General features: G+C 54.2%; 6 protein-coding genes across 6 annotated transcripts; 3 read left to right on the top strand and 3 right to left on the bottom strand.

The window, feature by feature from the left end:
* Nucleotides 1-184: 184 nt before the first annotated feature.
* LRP88_14443 (uncharacterized protein) lies at nucleotides 185-1,282 on the top strand (the record flags this gene model as incomplete). The annotated part of the gene is made up of 1 exon (XM_083250788.1): nucleotides 185-1,282. The coding sequence occupies one exon, from the start codon at nucleotides 185-187 to the stop codon at nucleotides 1,280-1,282; it is 1,098 nt and encodes a 365-aa protein (XP_083093420.1).
* An 87-nt stretch (nucleotides 1,283-1,369) lies between these two features.
* LRP88_14442 (glycoside hydrolase family 71 protein) lies at nucleotides 1,370-2,747 on the bottom strand (the record flags this gene model as incomplete). The annotated part of the gene is made up of 4 exons (XM_083250787.1): nucleotides 1,370-2,004; nucleotides 2,057-2,179; nucleotides 2,227-2,644; nucleotides 2,697-2,747. 4 exons carry the CDS (start codon nucleotides 2,745-2,747, stop codon nucleotides 1,370-1,372), a joined length of 1,227 nt encoding a protein of 408 aa, XP_083093419.1.
* Nucleotides 2,748-3,540: 793 nt separating this feature from the next.
* On the bottom strand, nucleotides 3,541-6,089 carry LRP88_14441 (uncharacterized protein; the record flags this gene model as incomplete). Its single annotated transcript, XM_083250786.1, has 2 exons — nucleotides 3,541-5,658; nucleotides 5,715-6,089. The coding sequence occupies 2 exons, from the start codon at nucleotides 6,087-6,089 to the stop codon at nucleotides 3,541-3,543; spliced, it is 2,493 nt and encodes an 830-aa protein (XP_083093418.1).
* A 2,003-nt stretch (nucleotides 6,090-8,092) lies between these two features.
* LRP88_14440 (uncharacterized protein) lies at nucleotides 8,093-10,351 on the bottom strand (the record flags this gene model as incomplete). Its single annotated transcript, XM_083250785.1, has 1 exon — nucleotides 8,093-10,351. The coding sequence occupies one exon, from the start codon at nucleotides 10,349-10,351 to the stop codon at nucleotides 8,093-8,095; it is 2,259 nt and encodes a 752-aa protein (XP_083093417.1).
* A 2,843-nt stretch (nucleotides 10,352-13,194) lies between these two features.
* On the top strand, nucleotides 13,195-15,117 carry LRP88_14439 (uncharacterized protein; the record flags this gene model as incomplete). The annotated part of the gene is made up of 6 exons (XM_083250784.1): nucleotides 13,195-13,514; nucleotides 13,612-14,548; nucleotides 14,778-14,816; nucleotides 14,868-14,960; nucleotides 15,017-15,023; nucleotides 15,080-15,117. The coding sequence occupies 6 exons, from the start codon at nucleotides 13,195-13,197 to the stop codon at nucleotides 15,115-15,117; spliced, it is 1,434 nt and encodes a 477-aa protein (XP_083093416.1).
* A 1,541-nt stretch (nucleotides 15,118-16,658) lies between these two features.
* Nucleotides 16,659-17,819, top strand: LRP88_14438 (Aldo/keto reductase family-domain-containing protein; the record flags this gene model as incomplete). Its single annotated transcript, XM_083250783.1, has 1 exon — nucleotides 16,659-17,819. One exon carries the CDS (start codon nucleotides 16,659-16,661, stop codon nucleotides 17,817-17,819), a length of 1,161 nt encoding a protein of 386 aa, XP_083093415.1.
* Nucleotides 17,820-17,923: the final 104 nt, after the last annotated feature.

Raw genomic sequence — 17,923 nt, 5'->3', positions numbered from 1 at the left:
AGGGGACTTGACACCCCCTGGGCGGTAAATGTTCGGCGGGCGCCTGATGGACCCACTGGAGGGGTGAGGGCACTAAAAGGTGGGGGATAAGAAAGAAAAAATGTTGCCCCTCCAAAGAAAACATCAAGAGTCACCAACTGAGAATATCGACGTTATTCGTCTTCTCTGATACAGATTATACAACATGGCTCCTACGGATCAAGAGGCCATCAAGGCCCTCAGTACCCTCGTCGAAACAGCAACAACCCTCCTCAAACAGCTCCAGTCCGTCCTCACCGAGATCCAACGAAACCCATCCTCGTCCACGTCAGATTCCAACGCCAAAGATATCGATGCCCTAGCTCTCGCCCGCGACTCGTCTTCCCTCATTCGAGCCCACGGAACAAAGATTTCACTTCTCGTCATCAACGAACCCTTTACACCGAGCGCTGTTGCCACCGTTGTCCGAGAACTCGTCAAGGGTCCTATCCCCGGATTGGCCAGTGCCGCGCAAGCTTGCGAGACGAAGCTTTACACGGCTGTTGTGCGGAAGGAGCTTGCTTATAGAGCGCAAAAGGTTCTAGCTGAGCTAGAGAAGCTGCTGCAGAAGGTTCCTAATGATGGCAAGGTTCTCTCTGGTGGAAACAGGGATGGCGGAAAGGGCAGTCTTGCTCTGACGGGTATGCTGTGGTCAGCTTGCGATGATGTTATTGGCTTGGCTACCATGGGCGTGGGAGGTTTCTTTGTCAAGAAGGCCGAGCAATGGAGAGACACACTCAAGGATGTCATGGAGGAGATGAAGGAATGGGGAGACGAAGAACCCGACGACGACGAAGACGAAGATGAAGTGGACGACCTGGCAGATCAACTCGGCGACGCCTCCATCTCTAAGCAAGACATGCTCGACGACTTGATGAACTCGGGAGGAACAATCCCCAAGTCAGACCCTGACAAGATCCGCCCTCGTCTCGACTCAACTCTCAAACGTCTCCGAATGGTTGTCCTCCTCTACCAAGCCATCTCCAAGCGCCGCTTCAAGAAACTCCCCAAGGATACCACCAAATCCGACATGCCCCAGCGACTAGACAAGACGGCCAATGTGCTAGAAGGGCTACCGGATCAGTTTGGTGATTTGGCTGGTGCATTTTATGATCTTGACCCTGAGGAGATTGATAGGCTTATGGAGGAGTGCTTTGAGAGTGCTGCTGGGGTTGGTGAGGTTCTTAAACTAGGGTGGCAGGGTGAGAAGGACGAGTTTACGGAGTGGATAGAAAAGTTTCAGGTCGAAGTCAAGAAGACATGATGTCTTTTTGTCTAAAAAATACAAAGACTATCAAGATGATACAGTCTCACGAAAGTATACATGCCAGCTTCAAACCAGGCAAAGAATCTACAATCCAATAGCCAAGGCATTAAAGTTGACATAGCCCGTCGACGGCAGATTAGCAGTAATAGCACCTCCGACGACACTTCGACCTCCCATCTCAAGCTTAACTTCTCCAAGGCTGCCATCAAAGGGGACTTCAAAGTAGCTCGCCCTAGTACCGGTGCCGTTGGCGATGAACCTCTCCTCTCGAGTGTCTCCGATCTTGATGAGGACTTCTTCTTCGCCGGTTGTGATGGCTACGACGCTGACGACGTCTTTGGCGCCGACACTTGCGCTCTCGGAACCACCTTGGCCCCAGACTGTGCCTCCATCAGAGCCAAGGGTAGCAGATGTGGTTCTATACCAAGCAACAGCCGTCTCTCCATCAGGAAGAGGCACATCAGGAGTCCCAGCCTTGTACGCCTGAATAAAATAAGGCAACACAGACCTCAGGGCAGAATGTTCATACCCATCAACATAAACCTCTGCACCACCAACAATCTGGCTAGGCACAATGTCCCCAATGTAGCTCGACTCGCTGAAATCGTTCCAAGTAATGATCTCGATGGAATCGGGGAGAACGTCGAGGACTTGAAGCCAGCGGTCGTACCAGAGGGATTCGCTGGATGAGTACCAGTTCTTGCCCCATTCCGCGAGGTCTTACACTTTGTTAATGAGGGTTTGGTGGTTGAAGGAGGGGGAGATACTTACTGACGTAGAATGAAGGGCTTACTCCCATCATGAAGGGCTTTTCCCCGAGGACAGACTTGTATAGCTTGTCTTCGTCAGCTGTCATCTTTGTTTCTCCAGCCTTAGGCCAAGCATTCCACGAAACTGCACTCATTAGCATAGGCCCAACCCCCTTTCAACAAGACACTTACAAGCTCCATCAACAATGCTCAACTTATCCCTCAGCCCATCAGGTCCAATACTACTCCAATCCGGCACCAAAAAGATGCCCCCAGTCTGCTGCCTAACACCCTCCCACTGATCCGCCCACCCAGTCCCCTCAAAAGTACTAACAAGCGGCCTCCCATCCCTCTTAATCTGCGCCCCCGAGTCCTTGAACTGATTAATCAGATCAACAACAGCAGGAGAATCCCAAGAACTCGTCTGCATGTCAAATGAGAGGAACAGGCCGAACGAGGCGGCTTCGGCGGCTGCGTAGGCTTGGTGGAGCTGGGTCAGGGTCCAGGTGTCTGTGCCGATGTTGAGGGCGAAACCGTCGATTCCCACTGCTTTTGCGTCGGAAATGTCTTTTTGCCATTGCTCGGGGGATTGGCCGTCGGTGAGGCCGACCTGAGTTGTGTGTTAGATGGGAGTTTTGCGAAGGAGGAATATGGTCAAATACCATGTAATGGGCGTAGACTTGGCGAGACATGCTGCGTCGTGCGATACACATGGATAACGGATAGAAGAGTTAAAAGAATCCTGCGTTGAAAAGCAAAGAATGACCAAACAAGAACCATTCAAGAGGCTCTCAACTCTTCTATATCACCTCTCTACTCACAAGGATACCAAATCTCACATCAGCCTTGGCCATCAAGCGGAAACACTCGAATTTCGCTTCATCGTTCCATCTCCTCGCTTGTGAAACATCCCTTCATCTTCGGAGTGTCACAGGGATCACGGACCAATTGCAGCGACCCTTGGCGTAACCCGTACCTTGGCGAACCGGCATAGACAGGATGACATCAGCTGAAGGATTCGAAACGTGGGATTGAAAGTTTTGGAGCCGTGGGATTTGGACGTTCTTCAGGGTTCGTATGTCGTCGTATTGAATGGGTGCATTGATTTGGCCAATCCCACGGGCCCCTTGTGAGGCTGAACTGGTGCGACAAGAATAATAACAACAAGTTGAGAGGATTCGATACAAAATAGGAAGTTGAAGTTACACATGTTGCAATATCGGCCTTGTCCCTACGTAGATCATTAGTCAAGTTAATATCGTCTCCTAATGCATGACACGTTCCATCACCAACTTCACATCAAAAGAATTGTCGCTAAATCAAGTTTTCATGGCACAACTATTACATGCCCGCTACCTGCCCACCCTTGGCATGCCCTTGCTTGTCGTATACAAAATACATACTATTCATCCATCGTTGACTGTCTACTCACCGATTCATCTCTGTACAATCCCGACTCCACTTGTGCTTACTGTCGAATCTCGCCTGGTTGACCGCCTTGTTCGTTTATTGTGCCAGTGTTGCCACTGTTGGGTGTCCAAGCTGCTTGTCCTCTGCCTCGTTATCATTCGTAGGTGCTGGCGTTTCCGGTGTAATGGTCAACGCAGGCGGGCAGAGAGAGCCCGTGTATACCTCCGTCTTGGCAGCTTGCCCACCCTCCTCCACATGCTCTATATCCGCGTCCTCCTTATCATCTTCCTTCACCTGGGATAGTGGTCGTGGGTGTGGAGCTACACCGCTACCGGGAGACTCCGTGTCGTCACCCTCACGCCGAACAGACCCATCCTCGAGATTGGCCCCAACCATCTGAGCCAGGCTGCTAAAGTTGAACATGGGTTCAGCTCCAGCGCTTCCGGCATCGCGATCTCCGTCATCACTGTAGGCGCCAAGGCTCAGTCCACTAGACCGAGGGTTTCCATCGGCGCCTGTATATCCAGGCCCAGAGTAGCTACCAGCAGGGCTGTCCGCCAGAGACGATCCGACCGAGGAAGCGTTGCTCATCTGTCTAAGATGCGAACCCCCTCGGGTAGGTGCTGACGGGAGAGGAAGAGAGCTCGAGGACGACGTCGGTCCGGTGTGAGATTCCTGGGGGCCTCGATCAACTCCTTTACCCTTTCCTGCGTTCTCGTCCTTGGCTCTGGCTTCTGCTGGCGTTTCGGGAGTGCTGGATGCTTGCGATGCCCTCGAGACTGTAGCCTCCATCCTCAAGTTGCTGGCAGTACTATTGCCACGTCGTCGACCCAGGCCCAAAGATAGACTGCTTCCACTTGCACCGCTGGCGCTGCCACCATATGGATGAGCACCAGCCTTCTTGGCTGCTTTCCGTTCTTCTTTCTCTCGCTTCTTTGCCTCCTTTCGTATAGCCTTCTCTTCCTTGCGCTTGCGTTCCTCTTCCGCAGCCAAAGACAGACGAACGGCTTCCATAAACATCATTTCTTCAAGTTCGTCCATCCTATTGCGTCGAGCTCCAGGAACGCTCCTAGATGAGTCCCTAGCACCAGGCTCTGGTCCCTCGGTCGCGTCGATCTGAGAGCCCTCCTGGCTCTGGTTCTGGGCGCTTCCACTGGCATTGTTATTGCTTCCAGTGTTCCTCCTGCTGAAACGTCCAGGCCTCAATATCGATCTTTGCTCATTCCCACCCATAAGAAAAGCGGCGGTGTGAAGCGCGGTTGCGGCAGCGGCTCTACGGGCTTGGTGATTTCTAGCCGATGCCAGCTTTGCCGCCCAGTCAGGCCGTACGCGATCTGTAGTAATGACATTCGGCGCATTCGCAGACAAACTATGTGTGCGCCTGCGGCCGGTTGGCGCCGGCGAGGTTGGGGGAAGTGTACTATTCAATGAGCTCTGCGACGACATGGCCGTGCCGTACGGAAGGTTGCCGTGCATGGTAGAGTAGACAAGGCCTCGGCGGAAGGGGGGAGGATCGTACGTGACGCCAAACTCTGGCTGCTGGCAGTATGGGCACGACGATGGCTCCGAAGTAAGCATCTCCGGGGGGTCGTCGGGTGTAATACCCTGAGTAGGGTCTCTAGCCTCGCCGTTGGGATGATGCTCGGGAAGATGAGGGTCTGCGCGCTTGATCTGTACAAAGCATTCACTGCAGATGGGTTGATCACAGCATCGCGTGTGGTTAAGATAAGGGGGGTAAGAAAGGAAGCAGATGGGACAGTCGTCAGCATCCTTGTACAAAAAGACCTCGATCGGCTGGCCGTTAACAAAGGGATCGTGAGGTAGGGTCACTTCCTTGGGCGATAGATCCGTGGACGAGGCGTTGCGAGATCCCACACTCAGGGCAGCAGCAAGCGCCTTTGCTCGAGGCTTGAACGGAGAGCTCAACTTGTTTGGCCCGGCTGACACAGGGGACGGGAGTCCTGATCCAGCATTAGATCCGCTACGATCTGATGCCACGGAAAGGGTCCGAGGCCCCATGGGCACCATAAGGTTCTGGCTCGAGGCTGATGGGTGCTCCACGGGAGCAGGCGGCTGTGGTATCAGGTCCGGATCGGGAGGCGCATCGGCGGCGGGGATCGGAAGGCCGCGGGCAGCGGCAATCAGCTGGTGTTCAGTCCAGCTAGGAGACCAATCGTTGAGACCTTGCCAAAAGGGCGCAAGCTTTCTCTCAATCTGAATGGTACAGCTGTCAGCATGCTAGCGATCAGCGCAGTAGCGGTAAGAAATACCTGTAGTTGCCTCACGACAGGCTTGCTGAAATCTTCGGTTCCTGTGTAGGTGCCCAATGTGACCAGATAACCTCCATCGACGTGCTCCTCGCGCATACTACGCTCACGTTCCTTTGCTCGCGCAATACGCTCTCTTTCAAGTCTTCTCGCCTCACGTTCCTGCTTGGTCTCGCGACGCTCAAAAGGAACATCCTGTCTTTCGCGGGAGGAACCAGCGCCAATACCAAAGATCTCTGCCCTACTCATGCGTCTTCGTGAAGCTGTCCCCGACTCCCTCATGTTCATGTACTCCCGAACTGAGGGATCTCCAGGCGTTGAATGGCGCCGGCCGGGATCGCCCTCAGGCCGGGCCTCTTTGGTACTCGAGTTACCCATGACGAAGGTTGGGAGGACGGCGGCGGCTGCTCGAGGTTAGCCGGATGGCGCGATTGCGCACACGAGCCGCTGGTCTTTATGCGGCGGTGTTGGGGACCAAGGCGGTGATTGTCGGGCGTCGCTGAGTGTGACAAGAAACAAAGAACCGTCGTCGAATAACGGGGTTGCAAAAATAGATGCGGTGAATCTATTTTGATGGCCAGAGGAGAAGTAGAGTTCTGCCACGAAAGAGTGCACTGAGCGATATGGACAGAAAAGGCCCGTCTCGATCGGCGGCCGGCTGTCCCGCGATGGGTGGAAATGGGGGAGGGGCGTCAGACGACGGGGGTCGTCCCGGAGGGCATTTCGCTTGGGGCGAGAGGCTATCGTAGATGGAGAAGGTGGTATGCGACAGTGATGCAGGTACGGATACGGGGTAGCGGGCTCAAAGAGGAGCTTTGTCGATGAAGGTCTGTATCGTCTTCTGTCGTGATAACGGCGGGAGGATGTTTGACGGCTGGAGGGGACGGACGGGCGTATCGTGTTGTCAGTGACTACTGTGGATTAGACTAGACTGGAGGCTGGGCCCACGGCGTAGCACCAGCCGAGACACGGAGCACGGGATAGGATAGGCTAGGTAGGTGCTGTAGCTGCCCGGAGCTGATAAAAGGTGGCCCCTGTCCTCTTCTGTCGTGCTGTGCGTTGGCGGACAAGAATGGCCGGCCAGAATCGATGGCGCTGGCTGGCTGGCTGGGCTGGGTCTGGATTAGCTGGGCTGGGGTGCTGGAGCCCGTGAGCCAGGCGGGCGGGTAAATGGTGAATACCTGGAGGCGGGGTTGACGGGGCAGGTATTCTGTGAGGAAGCGATTGCGAATGGATGCTTGATGGTGATGATTGGCGATGGGCAGCCAGAAGGTCTGATGTTGATGTCGACGTCAAGTTTGTTGACTGAGGAAAGCATCGAGGGCCGAGGTGAGGAATGGCTTTCCCATGGATGAGCCGGAGCCGACGGGGACGGGGACGGGGACGGATTGGGGACCTGACCTCACCTAAGCTTTCTCTCCCCCATCTCGCAGCTCTATGCATGGAGCCCACTCCAGAAAGAATGGAACATACAGTGGAGGCTGCCCAGTGCGGCGTCGTAATCAACCGACGTGCTAATGGAAACTTTCAGGTTCTTCCCCTCAAGCCCAGCGGGGTATTCTGGCGCCATCATAAGTAATTGGCCATCTAGTGTATCCCGATGGAGACTGTACCTGGAATACCTAGCTGCAGCAAGCCTCAACATGATACCCGGTCACCGTGAACATGAACAGTTGCTCACCGTGCTCGGTTTCAATTGTATAGCCAAATAATTCATCATGCTCGTACTCGGACCTAGCTGTTCCCTGCTCTTTCACGCATAAAGAGCCCAAGCTTTGGCCAGCAAAACCCAACGTCATGGATTAAACAAGCTGTCACCCATACACCACACCAACTTGGAACAACCTCTAATTTTTCCAATCATCAAGACTCCGGCAAATTCCTTGTTTTATATTCCCCTTCTTCAACCTTGTCTATGACAAAGTCTCGTATTCTTCCTATTGCTCCCGAACGTGTGTGATCTTTCAGCCTGTTCCCACCAACATCAACATCACGCGACTGTTCAAAACGCAGTCTCCGAGGCTTCCGATGCCCTAACCCTCCGTGCCTTGGTTACTCTTCAACATGTTTCCTGATATGGACGAGCATTGCCGCGTCATCTTCAAGCGGGACAGCTGTTTCGAATGCAGAAATTCCACGTTTGCTGTCATCCATGCTGGCATATAGTGGCTTGGCTCCTCGCCAAGACGTCGACAATCCAATGATACACCTGGCATGGCCATATACTCTAGAACATTATCAGAATTCGCTCCATTATGCCTTAGATAGTCTATCCTGCACGCATATCCATTGCCTTGAAACTCCCAATCAACGACCTCTATACATTCGTAGCATCATCACTCCGTGGTATCACCTAACTGCCAAGTCTATACTGAACGCCTCTACCTTGTTGGTGCCCAAGCCTGCAACCAATCTCTCATCTTATCCATGTTACCCTTCTCTGCTTCGCCCGCAGCGATGCACCAGTCCAGATCCCAGACGCCCTCGCTGGACATCATCTCTGCAAGCTTGCGACTCCTCTGACTTGTCTCATCGGCACAAAAGTATAGCGGCTCGTCCATATTCGGAATGCTGGCAAGAAGCGGCTTCACTAGAGGGAGAACTTCCCTCGCACTCGAGGGCTTTGGGTCGAGTCCTGCGTTGGCTCGTCCCGTCTTACACCACGAGTTTGCGCAGTGAGCCTTGCCACATCCCGTCATGAGCTGGCGAAGATAAAGTCTCTCAATTCGTCGTCGTAGCGCTTTTCCCTCAGGGTCATGCATGCTCACGTATAGAGGGCCAAAGCAGATAGAGCAGAGCCCAATGTCGTTTTGGGCTTGCTCAGTTGAAGCTGCCTGCCTGACCTGGCCCCTTGGACCAACACCAAACATTGTTCGGCCGCAGTTCGCGTTGCGACAGATAGGTGGCTTCACCCGGGACACTTTGTCAAGCTCGTGATGCTTGAGATGCGTCTCCATATCCTTAAGTCGAACAATCTTGTCGCAAAGGTGGCATTCTGTTGTTCGAGTGCCATCCGCCAACTCGTGTGCCGTCAGTCCAGAAAGCACCACCTCTGGACTGGGGTTGAATGGGTCGCCTTCTTGGGGAACCTCAAGATGACAGAATCGGCAGAGAATAAGCTTCCCAGGACACACGCTCGTCTGATGCCTTGCCAAGTCAGCCAGCGAGTTGGTCGAGAACTCGCAGTGAGGGCATTGGCGTTGCGTGTGGAGGACGTCGTCGTGTTTTGCTCTGCTGTGTGTCGAGTTTCCAAATGCGTCGTCCTTCTCGCAGTGCCAGTGTGCCTCCCAGTCCGGAGAGCCCTTCTTGAAGACTGACTTGCAACCTGGACACACGATATTATTCCTTCGGCAGAAGCTCTCGTGAAGAACCATGGTTCGCTTGGGGACAAACTGTAAACAGTTGCTGCATTGAACATCTTCAGGAGAGTGTTCCTGTCCGTTGACCCCGTTAGACCCGGACTGTTCATCTGGCAAGTTGGCACTGGCTCGTAATGAGTATTGAAGTGCCTGTGTAGAGCTCTCCCCTGCGTCCGGATGCTTGTAGCCATGAACAGATATCAAGATCTGCTCAGCCCCCTCAAGTTCGACGTTGGTAGGACTTATCACAACAGTCTTGTTTCCATTCGTCGTCGGTGAGAAGTCGCCAAATACATGGGCTGTTTCTCGTGGGGGCGCTCGCTGTCGGGAAGACTTTGGTGTGATGAAAACATCCAGCGCATCCTCGTCTTCGCTGGTGCTCAACTCAATGACGAGGGGTTGAGATCGATTCCATGACGGCAGGACATAGTCCACATATTCGCCCTCAAGTACCTGCCCATCAACTGGCTTCCATATATCAATCTCTCCGCCTGAAGAGCTACCGCCCGATGTTCCTCGTTGTGTTGACATGATGCGCCTCAACGTCTCCCGGGCCTGCTCTTCATCCAAAGCCTCAATGTCAACCTCAAGGTCTGTGTCCACGACGCAGATGCCATCTCCCTCAGGAGCAACCTTGTCCACGAGCAGCTTGAACTCCTCTCCACGTGCGCCCTTCACCGTCAACATAGCGCCTGTGCTGAGTGTGGTGAAGTTTTCTCTGAGCTGTCGTTCGAGCAGCGGCTTCCAATCATCTGGATTGTACCCCGCCTCCAAGGGTCTAAGTCGCACATAGGTTCCCTTGGGAAGTTGTCGTGCCTCGACCTTGATCTGGATACCATCGACATCCATGCTTCCACTTTCGAAAAGCACCGAGTCCTTTTCAATGGTGTCTTCCGCTTGGCTGAGTGATAAGCAATCCTCCTCTTGCACTTCAAGAGCTTCCGCCAACCACGAGCTCAACCCCAGAGTTCCCTCGGAAGCTGAAAACTCCCGGATACCCGCAAAGACCGCATTACTATTCTTCGGGTTGACGAGGCGAAACGTAAGGGGATTCGGTAACTGTTGTACACTATCGGCGTCGCTTCTTGATGTTGTGGAATAAGACCAAGGGTCTGATCGGCTCGAGGTATTGGAGGGTCGGGATTGCGCTGCGGCGAGCAGCTGTTCGAGGGCGGACTGAGGGAGGAGGATCTTGTCGCCTCTAAGGTTCTTGGTCGCTACAGCTGATGGATGAACGACAGGGAACGCGCCCGACCAGCGCAAGGGAGCTGGTTCCTCCATCGTGAGGTCGGTTGCAGGAGATGGGAGGAAACTTGAAGAGGCAATGATCGGTTGGCGGGGTCTAGCTTGAAGATAGTGGAGAGAAGAGACAAGATGCAAGTCAAGAGGTTAATTAGAGAATCTGCATATCATGCGACGACTTTTGGTGAGAATTAAAAAGTAACTCCAGCATGTTTGCTATGAAGGTCGTACATCAGTTACATACTCGTTCAATAATTAAAAAAGACGATGCTCAGTCAGCGGATTCGGTGACGTTCTTCCAGCATCGTCTGGAAGCCGAACCGTGACGACCAGGCAGCCAAGCAACTCGAATTACCTTACATAATCTTTCACCTCGCTTCGTCAACGGACTAACAAATGTCCGAAGTCTCGTGCTTCAACCCCAGGTTTCATACGACACTAACAATATTGTGCATCACGATGCCGGCTCAACATCCAGCCAGCTTCCGGTCATGCATGCGAGACGAGGTCTTGGCAGCGGGCGGCAAGCATCGACAGAAGCGGCATGGTGTCATGAGATTCCCCAAAAGGGAATTGCAACCCCAGGCCAACGTGCACAACGAACAATATCCAGTTCGAGATAAACTACGCCCAGACAACCGCACGCGCAGCATCTCATCTTACTAAACTAATCGGCGAGATACAACAACACGGGCTCGGGAAGAAACCCGGCCCAACCACGTTGCTGCGGCTAGAGGCTTTGACTTGACGGTATGGCGCGTCAGGGACCATCGCCACGCAATCTCATGCTGGCAAATACTCGGTGGTATCCAGGAGTAGAGGTCTTGGCATTGTGTGCGGGCAATGTAAGGTGTCCTTCGCTTTACTTGCCGATCGCAGGCTATCTCCGAGTTCACCGCTCTCTCTGTCTGTCTTGCGGGATGCCGCTTTCACGTTGCCCGGCGTCTTTTGTTTGAGATGGATTCGTTCGCATGTGTGATGTCCCCCCACTGAGGGCAGAGGCGGCTAAATGCAGCAAGCCTAGGGTCATGATGGCTGGCTAAAGAGATGGATGGCACTGCCGGCACGCCTCTCCGAGGAACAACAACGACGGGGAGTTTGCAATGCACGGAACGTGGAGAAGAGATTGGCGGCGGCAGGTCGAAGCACAGCAGAAACACGAGCCAGCTCATCTAAGTCACATCTCACCTATCCATCCCTTGCAAGATCCGCGACTTGCTTGGACGCAGAAAGCACAGCACCGGCCAGCAAAGACCATCATGAGGCTTGACGCTGTCTTGTCCTGGCCCCACCCGCCCGGGCTTGGTACGATCTGCGAGCGGACCCCCCAGATTCTGGTACGTTGATCAGGTCAAGCTTGTCGAGGACCTGGACCTTAATTCCCAAGGAACGAGCTTGCCTGGGATAGAGCAGCCAGCCTGCAGAAGCCAGCCTACAGCCTGGCCTCTGTGACCGCCCATCCCTCGCATTACAGGTGGGATCGCGGACATGTGACACAACCAGCCCGCCCTGCCCATCTTGTATCCAACCATGACAAGAGTGGTCACCACTTGTTGTGTTTTCCCCTCACTGCGGAGGTAGTTTGGATGCTTCCATGATTCCCCCATCTTACAAGGCCCGTCACAGCAAGCTTGCACAGCATCCCGAAGGGGCCGAAAGGGGGCCGGGGGTGTTGCACTTGACAGCCTCAAAAAGTAGGGGACCGACAAGGGCTCTGAGGAGCTAGGTGCTGTCGATATCGGCGAAACGAACGAAACGTTGGAACAGACGGGCGGACAAAGGAAGCCGGGCCATGGTTCTTGCAGCGTCATTGCATTACGTCTTGAGCCCCCATTCGCCTAGTCACCCCCCAAAGCCAGAAGCTCACTCGAATGGTGCGCCTGAGGGGACAAGCTCCCCCCCCCCCTCCTCCTACCTAAGCGGAGCTACCGCTTGCGAACACGGGCTGCCAGCGATAAGATGGGATCCAGCTGGTGATGCCATCTTGTCAAGACATCAGGCCGGCCAGACTTCAGGTCGGCCATTCATCAAACATGACAAGAGTCACTAGTCGACTAGGGTTCGTGACTCGACAGACACACGCCTCTCCACTCGCAAGCTTCTCTTTACGGGCCGATCCCTTACCTATGTTGAACCGCCCGCCCCCCTTTAACCTGGTTCTTGTCTTTGGTTGAGTCGTCCTTATGCTGTGTTGTGCTGCCTCAGCAGCATATCTGACTTGTGTCCGGTCCGGCCGGCTGCGCTCTACTGTGTCTCTGACGGGGGAGAGAGAGTGGGGGGCTCAACAACAAGACCTCTCAGGTGGCCGTGGTGGATGATGATGAGCTCACACATTGGATAACCGTCTATCGCTTCCCAAGATGGTTGCCAGCAAAATGCCCAAGCTTTCATCACACAGCTTCCAAACAGCCTTTGTAATGCCAATGCATCATCCCAATACTGGGTACACCCTCCCCTCCCTCGCCTCCTCAATAGGGACAATCCCAACAGCGCAGAACCTAGCTTCGCCAATCCAATCTCATCTCATCCCATCCTGACCTGTCCTATCCCATGCCCATCCCACCCAGACAGGGCAGGGCCATCTCTCTCCCCCAGACGAAACCATGTCTGGAAAGGAAGCTTTCGTTCCAGCGAATCGTTGCCGCCCTGGCCGCTGCGCATGGGCATGGGCTTGTGCTTGGTGCTCCCGGACAAATCTGTCTTATTAGTCCGCCTCATGGTTGATATCTTTAAACAGCCTCGTCCTCCTCGACGTTGTTGTTCTTGTTTCTCTCTCCTGTCTTCATCCTCCCCCCTTCCCTTCATTAGCCCTCCTTGCCAGTTGGGCTGTCCTTCATTAATCCTCCCCCCGTGATTGCCCATGAGATTCTGGTCAGCCTGACATGAGCCAAGTTATTGTCGACCACGAAACGCGCGTAGAGATCCTCCAGATCCAACCCAAGGGCTTGACCCTCTTCGACGCTCTATACAACTCGCTTGTTCTCAGGAACACGCTGCCCTATCTCCCCGTGTCTGGCCTGCTGAACCTTGCCGCCACCTGCCGTGACCTCCGGTACCTCATCTTGCAGACGCCGGGCGTCTTTCGTCACGTCGACCTCACGCGGGTTAAGACGGCGCATTTCGGCACCACCAACACCGAAGCTGAGCGTAGTCTTTCTGTTTGGCGCAATGTGCAGCTCTCCGAGTACTTGACTGAGGATGAGTGAGTCCCTTCTCCATCATGAGCTATCTAACCCCCTGTCGCTGGCGCTGCGACCACTTTAATGACCCGCTAGCTAACTGACGATTCCCACTTACAGCTTCTACGCCGGGCCCTTGAGGGGCATCTTTTCGACGCTCAAGCAGCGAGACATTCTCCGCGATGTTCAATCTCTGATCCTCGACGGCCTCTCGGTCACGGCCGAGCTGTGCCACGAGATCATCAATGACCCGACCTACAGCGTGCGCATGCTCTCGATCCGCGATGTCAAGAACCTGAACCATGGCAAGCTGCGCGCCGCGCTGGCTTATGCCTGTCGCAGCACCCGCCCAGAGGGTGCCCCGCGACTCAAGGCTCTGTACATCTTTGGTTCCAAGGAGCCTACAGCGCCTCTGCTCCACGACGCTGACACCACCAAGATGTCGGTCGGCGCAGGTTGGAATCACAAGAGCCACAAGGCACTGGGCGAATCTCTTGAGGGAGAGGCCGACGCCTGGTGGTCTCGTAAGGGTCGGATGCTCAGCAATGGCATCGACGCAGACTGGGCGCAGTGCCTTCTAGCATGCCAAGGTCTCATCTCCTTTGATGCCGTGCTGTGCCAGGGCCCGCGCCACCGTAACTCGCCAGCCTTTGGCAAGATGCATCTGCGATATGCCTGCAACCCTGCCATCGCCACCTTTGCGGTTGGCGGTTGCGCGTCCTGTGGCAAGGCGCCCGAGGGCCTCATGAACACTGAGACGACGCATCCTTCAGCACTGCCGCTGCTGTCTCCGCCGCCGATCCTCTCGTCGTCCGTGCAGGCGGCCACTATGCCCCGACCCGGAGGCCAGGCCTTTGCAGCGCGATGCGCCGACTGTCTGAGGGACAGGTTCTGTGTGACATGCAACAAGTGGTGGTGCGAGACTTGCTACGAACCCTTTGGCCATTCTCACGGCATGGGCATGCATGAACCAGGCGTCACGATTGTCGAGTATGACGGAAGCTGGAACTCGCTGGACCAAGTGGAGCCGGCGCCGGCAACAATGACCAAAGCCAAGGTACGAGACGGCCTCTGTAGAGCCTGCACCATGGACGTTGGATCATCGACCTGAACGAGCACGCACCGTCATTCGCATTGCACGGGAAATAAGCTGCCGCTGCTGGTTTAGCAAAACCCCCCTGGCGAAAGAAATTGTATGCATCTGCTCTATGGTGGTGATTCCGAGACGAGCAATAATCCATCTCCTTTGTCTATTGATGTGGCATGTTTGCTGACCAGAAACACAGGCCCGCGTCTCACGAAGCTGCTGGGAATGCGGCATGAATGTTTGTTTTCCCTCTGCCCATCGTTATCTACAAAGCTGACCCTGACGATAGTGCGATGACTGCATCGAGCGCACGCAAAAGATCTGCAGGAAGTGCTGCGGCGGATACTGCCTCACGCACAACGAGGGTTCCTCGTCGTCTTTCGTAAGTTGATCCTTGATGTCGCATTCTAGAATCGTATGCTAACCACATCTATATAGTGTGATTGTATGTAACTTGGTCCCGCTTGACCCCCCTTGACTTGTTACTGACCAACTGATTAGGGTGCTTCTCACGAGGCCGAGGCCTCACGCGCGTCTAGGCCCTCAGCATGAAACCTCAGTCAACGACCGCTACAACGGTGAAAATGCGCGCTCGGCCCCATGCGTTGGTTGTTTGCTGTTGTATCAGCGAGCGACAGGCGCGTGAGCCATCATCACGGACAAGGGACCTTGACCTGCAAGTCTGACAGGGCAGCAGCTTGCTTTGTGAGCTGGACAAGCAGATACATCTCCGTCCGTCACACCACTCACGGAGATTTATGTGTCTCGACAAATGTTTTGGAACCTGGAACGGTTTTCTGTTGTTTCCTGGTCTGGATAGGCTAGGGGGTTTGTCTATGCTCAAGGGAAAACACACACGGGCATCTCGGAAGCGCGATCCCTGGAATATGGGGGCGTGGTTCTAGATTGCGCCTTTGGATAAGGGGAGGATCTTGATACCCATGGGTCATTGTTTGTGGACTATTAATGGTCGGGCGCATTGAGGGCATGGCTGAGGATACACATGCTGGGAGTTTTCTTTCTGGCGATGCACGACACGTTTATTGCTTTTGCTTTGCTTTTTTGGTATGAGTGACGGGTATGGCTGGATTATGGGATTCTTTTGATGGGACTTGAGAAACATGGGTTTCTGGAGTCAAGGAGCAAACAGGATGGATGAAACTCGCCTCTTTTCAGATACTCACCACTATTCGTTTGGTAATTGGACAAGTCCCCCCCCTTTCTATGAGATTGAATCATACGATTCTCCTTGTGATCTTCGGGTTTAAGGAAGCGCAATGGTTGACACTCGATAGCTTGTGAAAGTCCCATCTGGCGTCATCAGTGGTCCCAGATATGGGGTGATGCTATTCCAAGCCCCCGCTTGGCCATCGACGGAAGAGGATAGTCCGACGGGCGGGCAATAGAACGGAGATGGATGACCGACGGGTGTGTTTGTTCAGATGATCCATGCAGTCATCGAGGTCATCCGGTCGTTTAGAAGCTGACCTTGTTTTCTTTTCGAATTGGAGAACTCACCTTTTCTTCCCCCTCCATTTTTCTAGTGTTATCGCGTCAAAAATGTCACGCACACGCTCTGGAATCATTGGCAACCGTCGACTCGACGATGGCGCAAGTGCTTGACTCGATTACGCACTTGAACTAATTCTGGACTGGGCCGGACCCTCGGAATCTCTTGGTCATGATTCATCACAAAGAACACAAGGAAAAATGCGATATTCCGCGATCGCGCTTAATTGCGGCGGATCGGATCGGGATGCAACGAAGAGTGAGGCTAATATGCGAACCCTTGAGAGCTGACAAACGCAGAAGGACCCCTTATTTTGATGTGTTTTCTTTCTATTTTGTAGAGTTTACTCAAGATACTCTCAATTGCTTTCTCTTGTCCTTTCCGATATCGCCGAGCACTTCCCGAAGCCTGCAATCGTGAATTTCTCTCGGGCTTCTCCACAAGCCGACCCGCGCCGATTACCTTTATCGGAAGGACCCTGAGAGAACCAACCCGAAATTCTCGCTCTTTGCGATAACCTACCTCTCACATATCCACCCTAGATCGTCATTGGCGATAGCTTCAGAAGCAATGGCGACTCTGCGAAAACCCCTCTCCGATGTCCTGCCTCCTCTGATACTCGGCACGGCTACATTCAACCACCAATATCATCCCGATCCGGCGCATATGCCCTATACCGACATCGTCGGACGCGCGCTCGCTCACAATATCCTCGGCTTCGATACCTCGCCCTACTACGGCCCCTCCGAGATTCTTCTTGGTGATGCGCTGCGCAAGTTGACGCCTCCGCCGCCGCGGGAGGGTTACTTCCTCATCACAAAGGCCGGCCGCATCGCGAGCGACGAGTTTGACTACTCGCCTGCCTGGATCCGGTACAGTGTGTGTCGCAGCCTGGAACGGCTGGGCACGCCGTACTTGGACCTGGTGTACACGCATGACGTCGAGTTTGTGTCGCCTGAGGAAGTCCTCGGTGCGGTCATGGAGCTGCGACGGTTGAGGGATCAGGGCTTGATTCGATATGTGGGCATCAGTGGGTATCCTGTCGATACGCTTGCCTCGCTGGCCGAGATGATTTTGCGCGAGACGGGAGAGCCGCTTGATGCTGTTCTATCGTATGGACACTTTTGTGTGCAGAATAGTCAGCTGGGTGAGAAGGCTCTGCTGGAGAGGTTCAAGGATGCTGGGGTGGAGTGTTTGTTGAATGCTAGCATGCTCAACATGGGACTGTTGACGACCCGTGGTGTTGACAATAGTCCCATGGCGACTTGGCATCCTGCGCCTGGAGAGCTTCGGCAGCTGTGCTCTAACCTCTCTGTCATTGCGCAACAAGAGGGCGAGCATCTGGAAGAGGTAGCCATCCGGTGGGCCCTGGAGAACTGGGCGCGCGTAGGATCACCCTTCGGCACCAAGCTCAACCCGGGATCCTCAAGCCGTCTTGGCGTAAGCGTCATGGGTGTCTCAAGCGTCGACGAGCTAGAAGAGACGTGGAACCTGTGGAGCAGCGTGGTAGGTCTCGCAGACGACGAGAGCGCTGCGCAGCGCAGGGAGAAGATTGCTAGTATTGTAAAGGACAAGATGTGGCCAACTCTCGGACAGTGGAAGGATTTCGAGTGGGAGAGCGGCGGGCCCAAGTTTATCAATGCGAGGATCGAGATGGGGGTTGTTCCGAGGGATGGGACGGCTGAGAGGTGGCGGTTGATACCCAGCGTGTTGGACACGCCTAAGATTTAGGTAGAGCAGGGAAATGAAATGGCTGAATTTCTGCGTCTGTTTGTCTCTAGCATGATGATCTTGCACGAGCGTGACCTGATCTTCACCTAGAAAACCGGCATGTT

Source organism: Fusarium phalaenopsidis (assembly GCF_050370095.1).
Source record: "Fusarium phalaenopsidis strain FUZ10S chromosome Unknown contig_32362, whole genome shotgun sequence".
NCBI classification, from domain to species: domain Eukaryota; kingdom Fungi; phylum Ascomycota; class Sordariomycetes; order Hypocreales; family Nectriaceae; genus Fusarium; species Fusarium phalaenopsidis.
The sequence above is the reverse complement of the archived record's forward strand: the minus strand, read 5'-3'. Positions and strand labels throughout refer to the sequence as shown.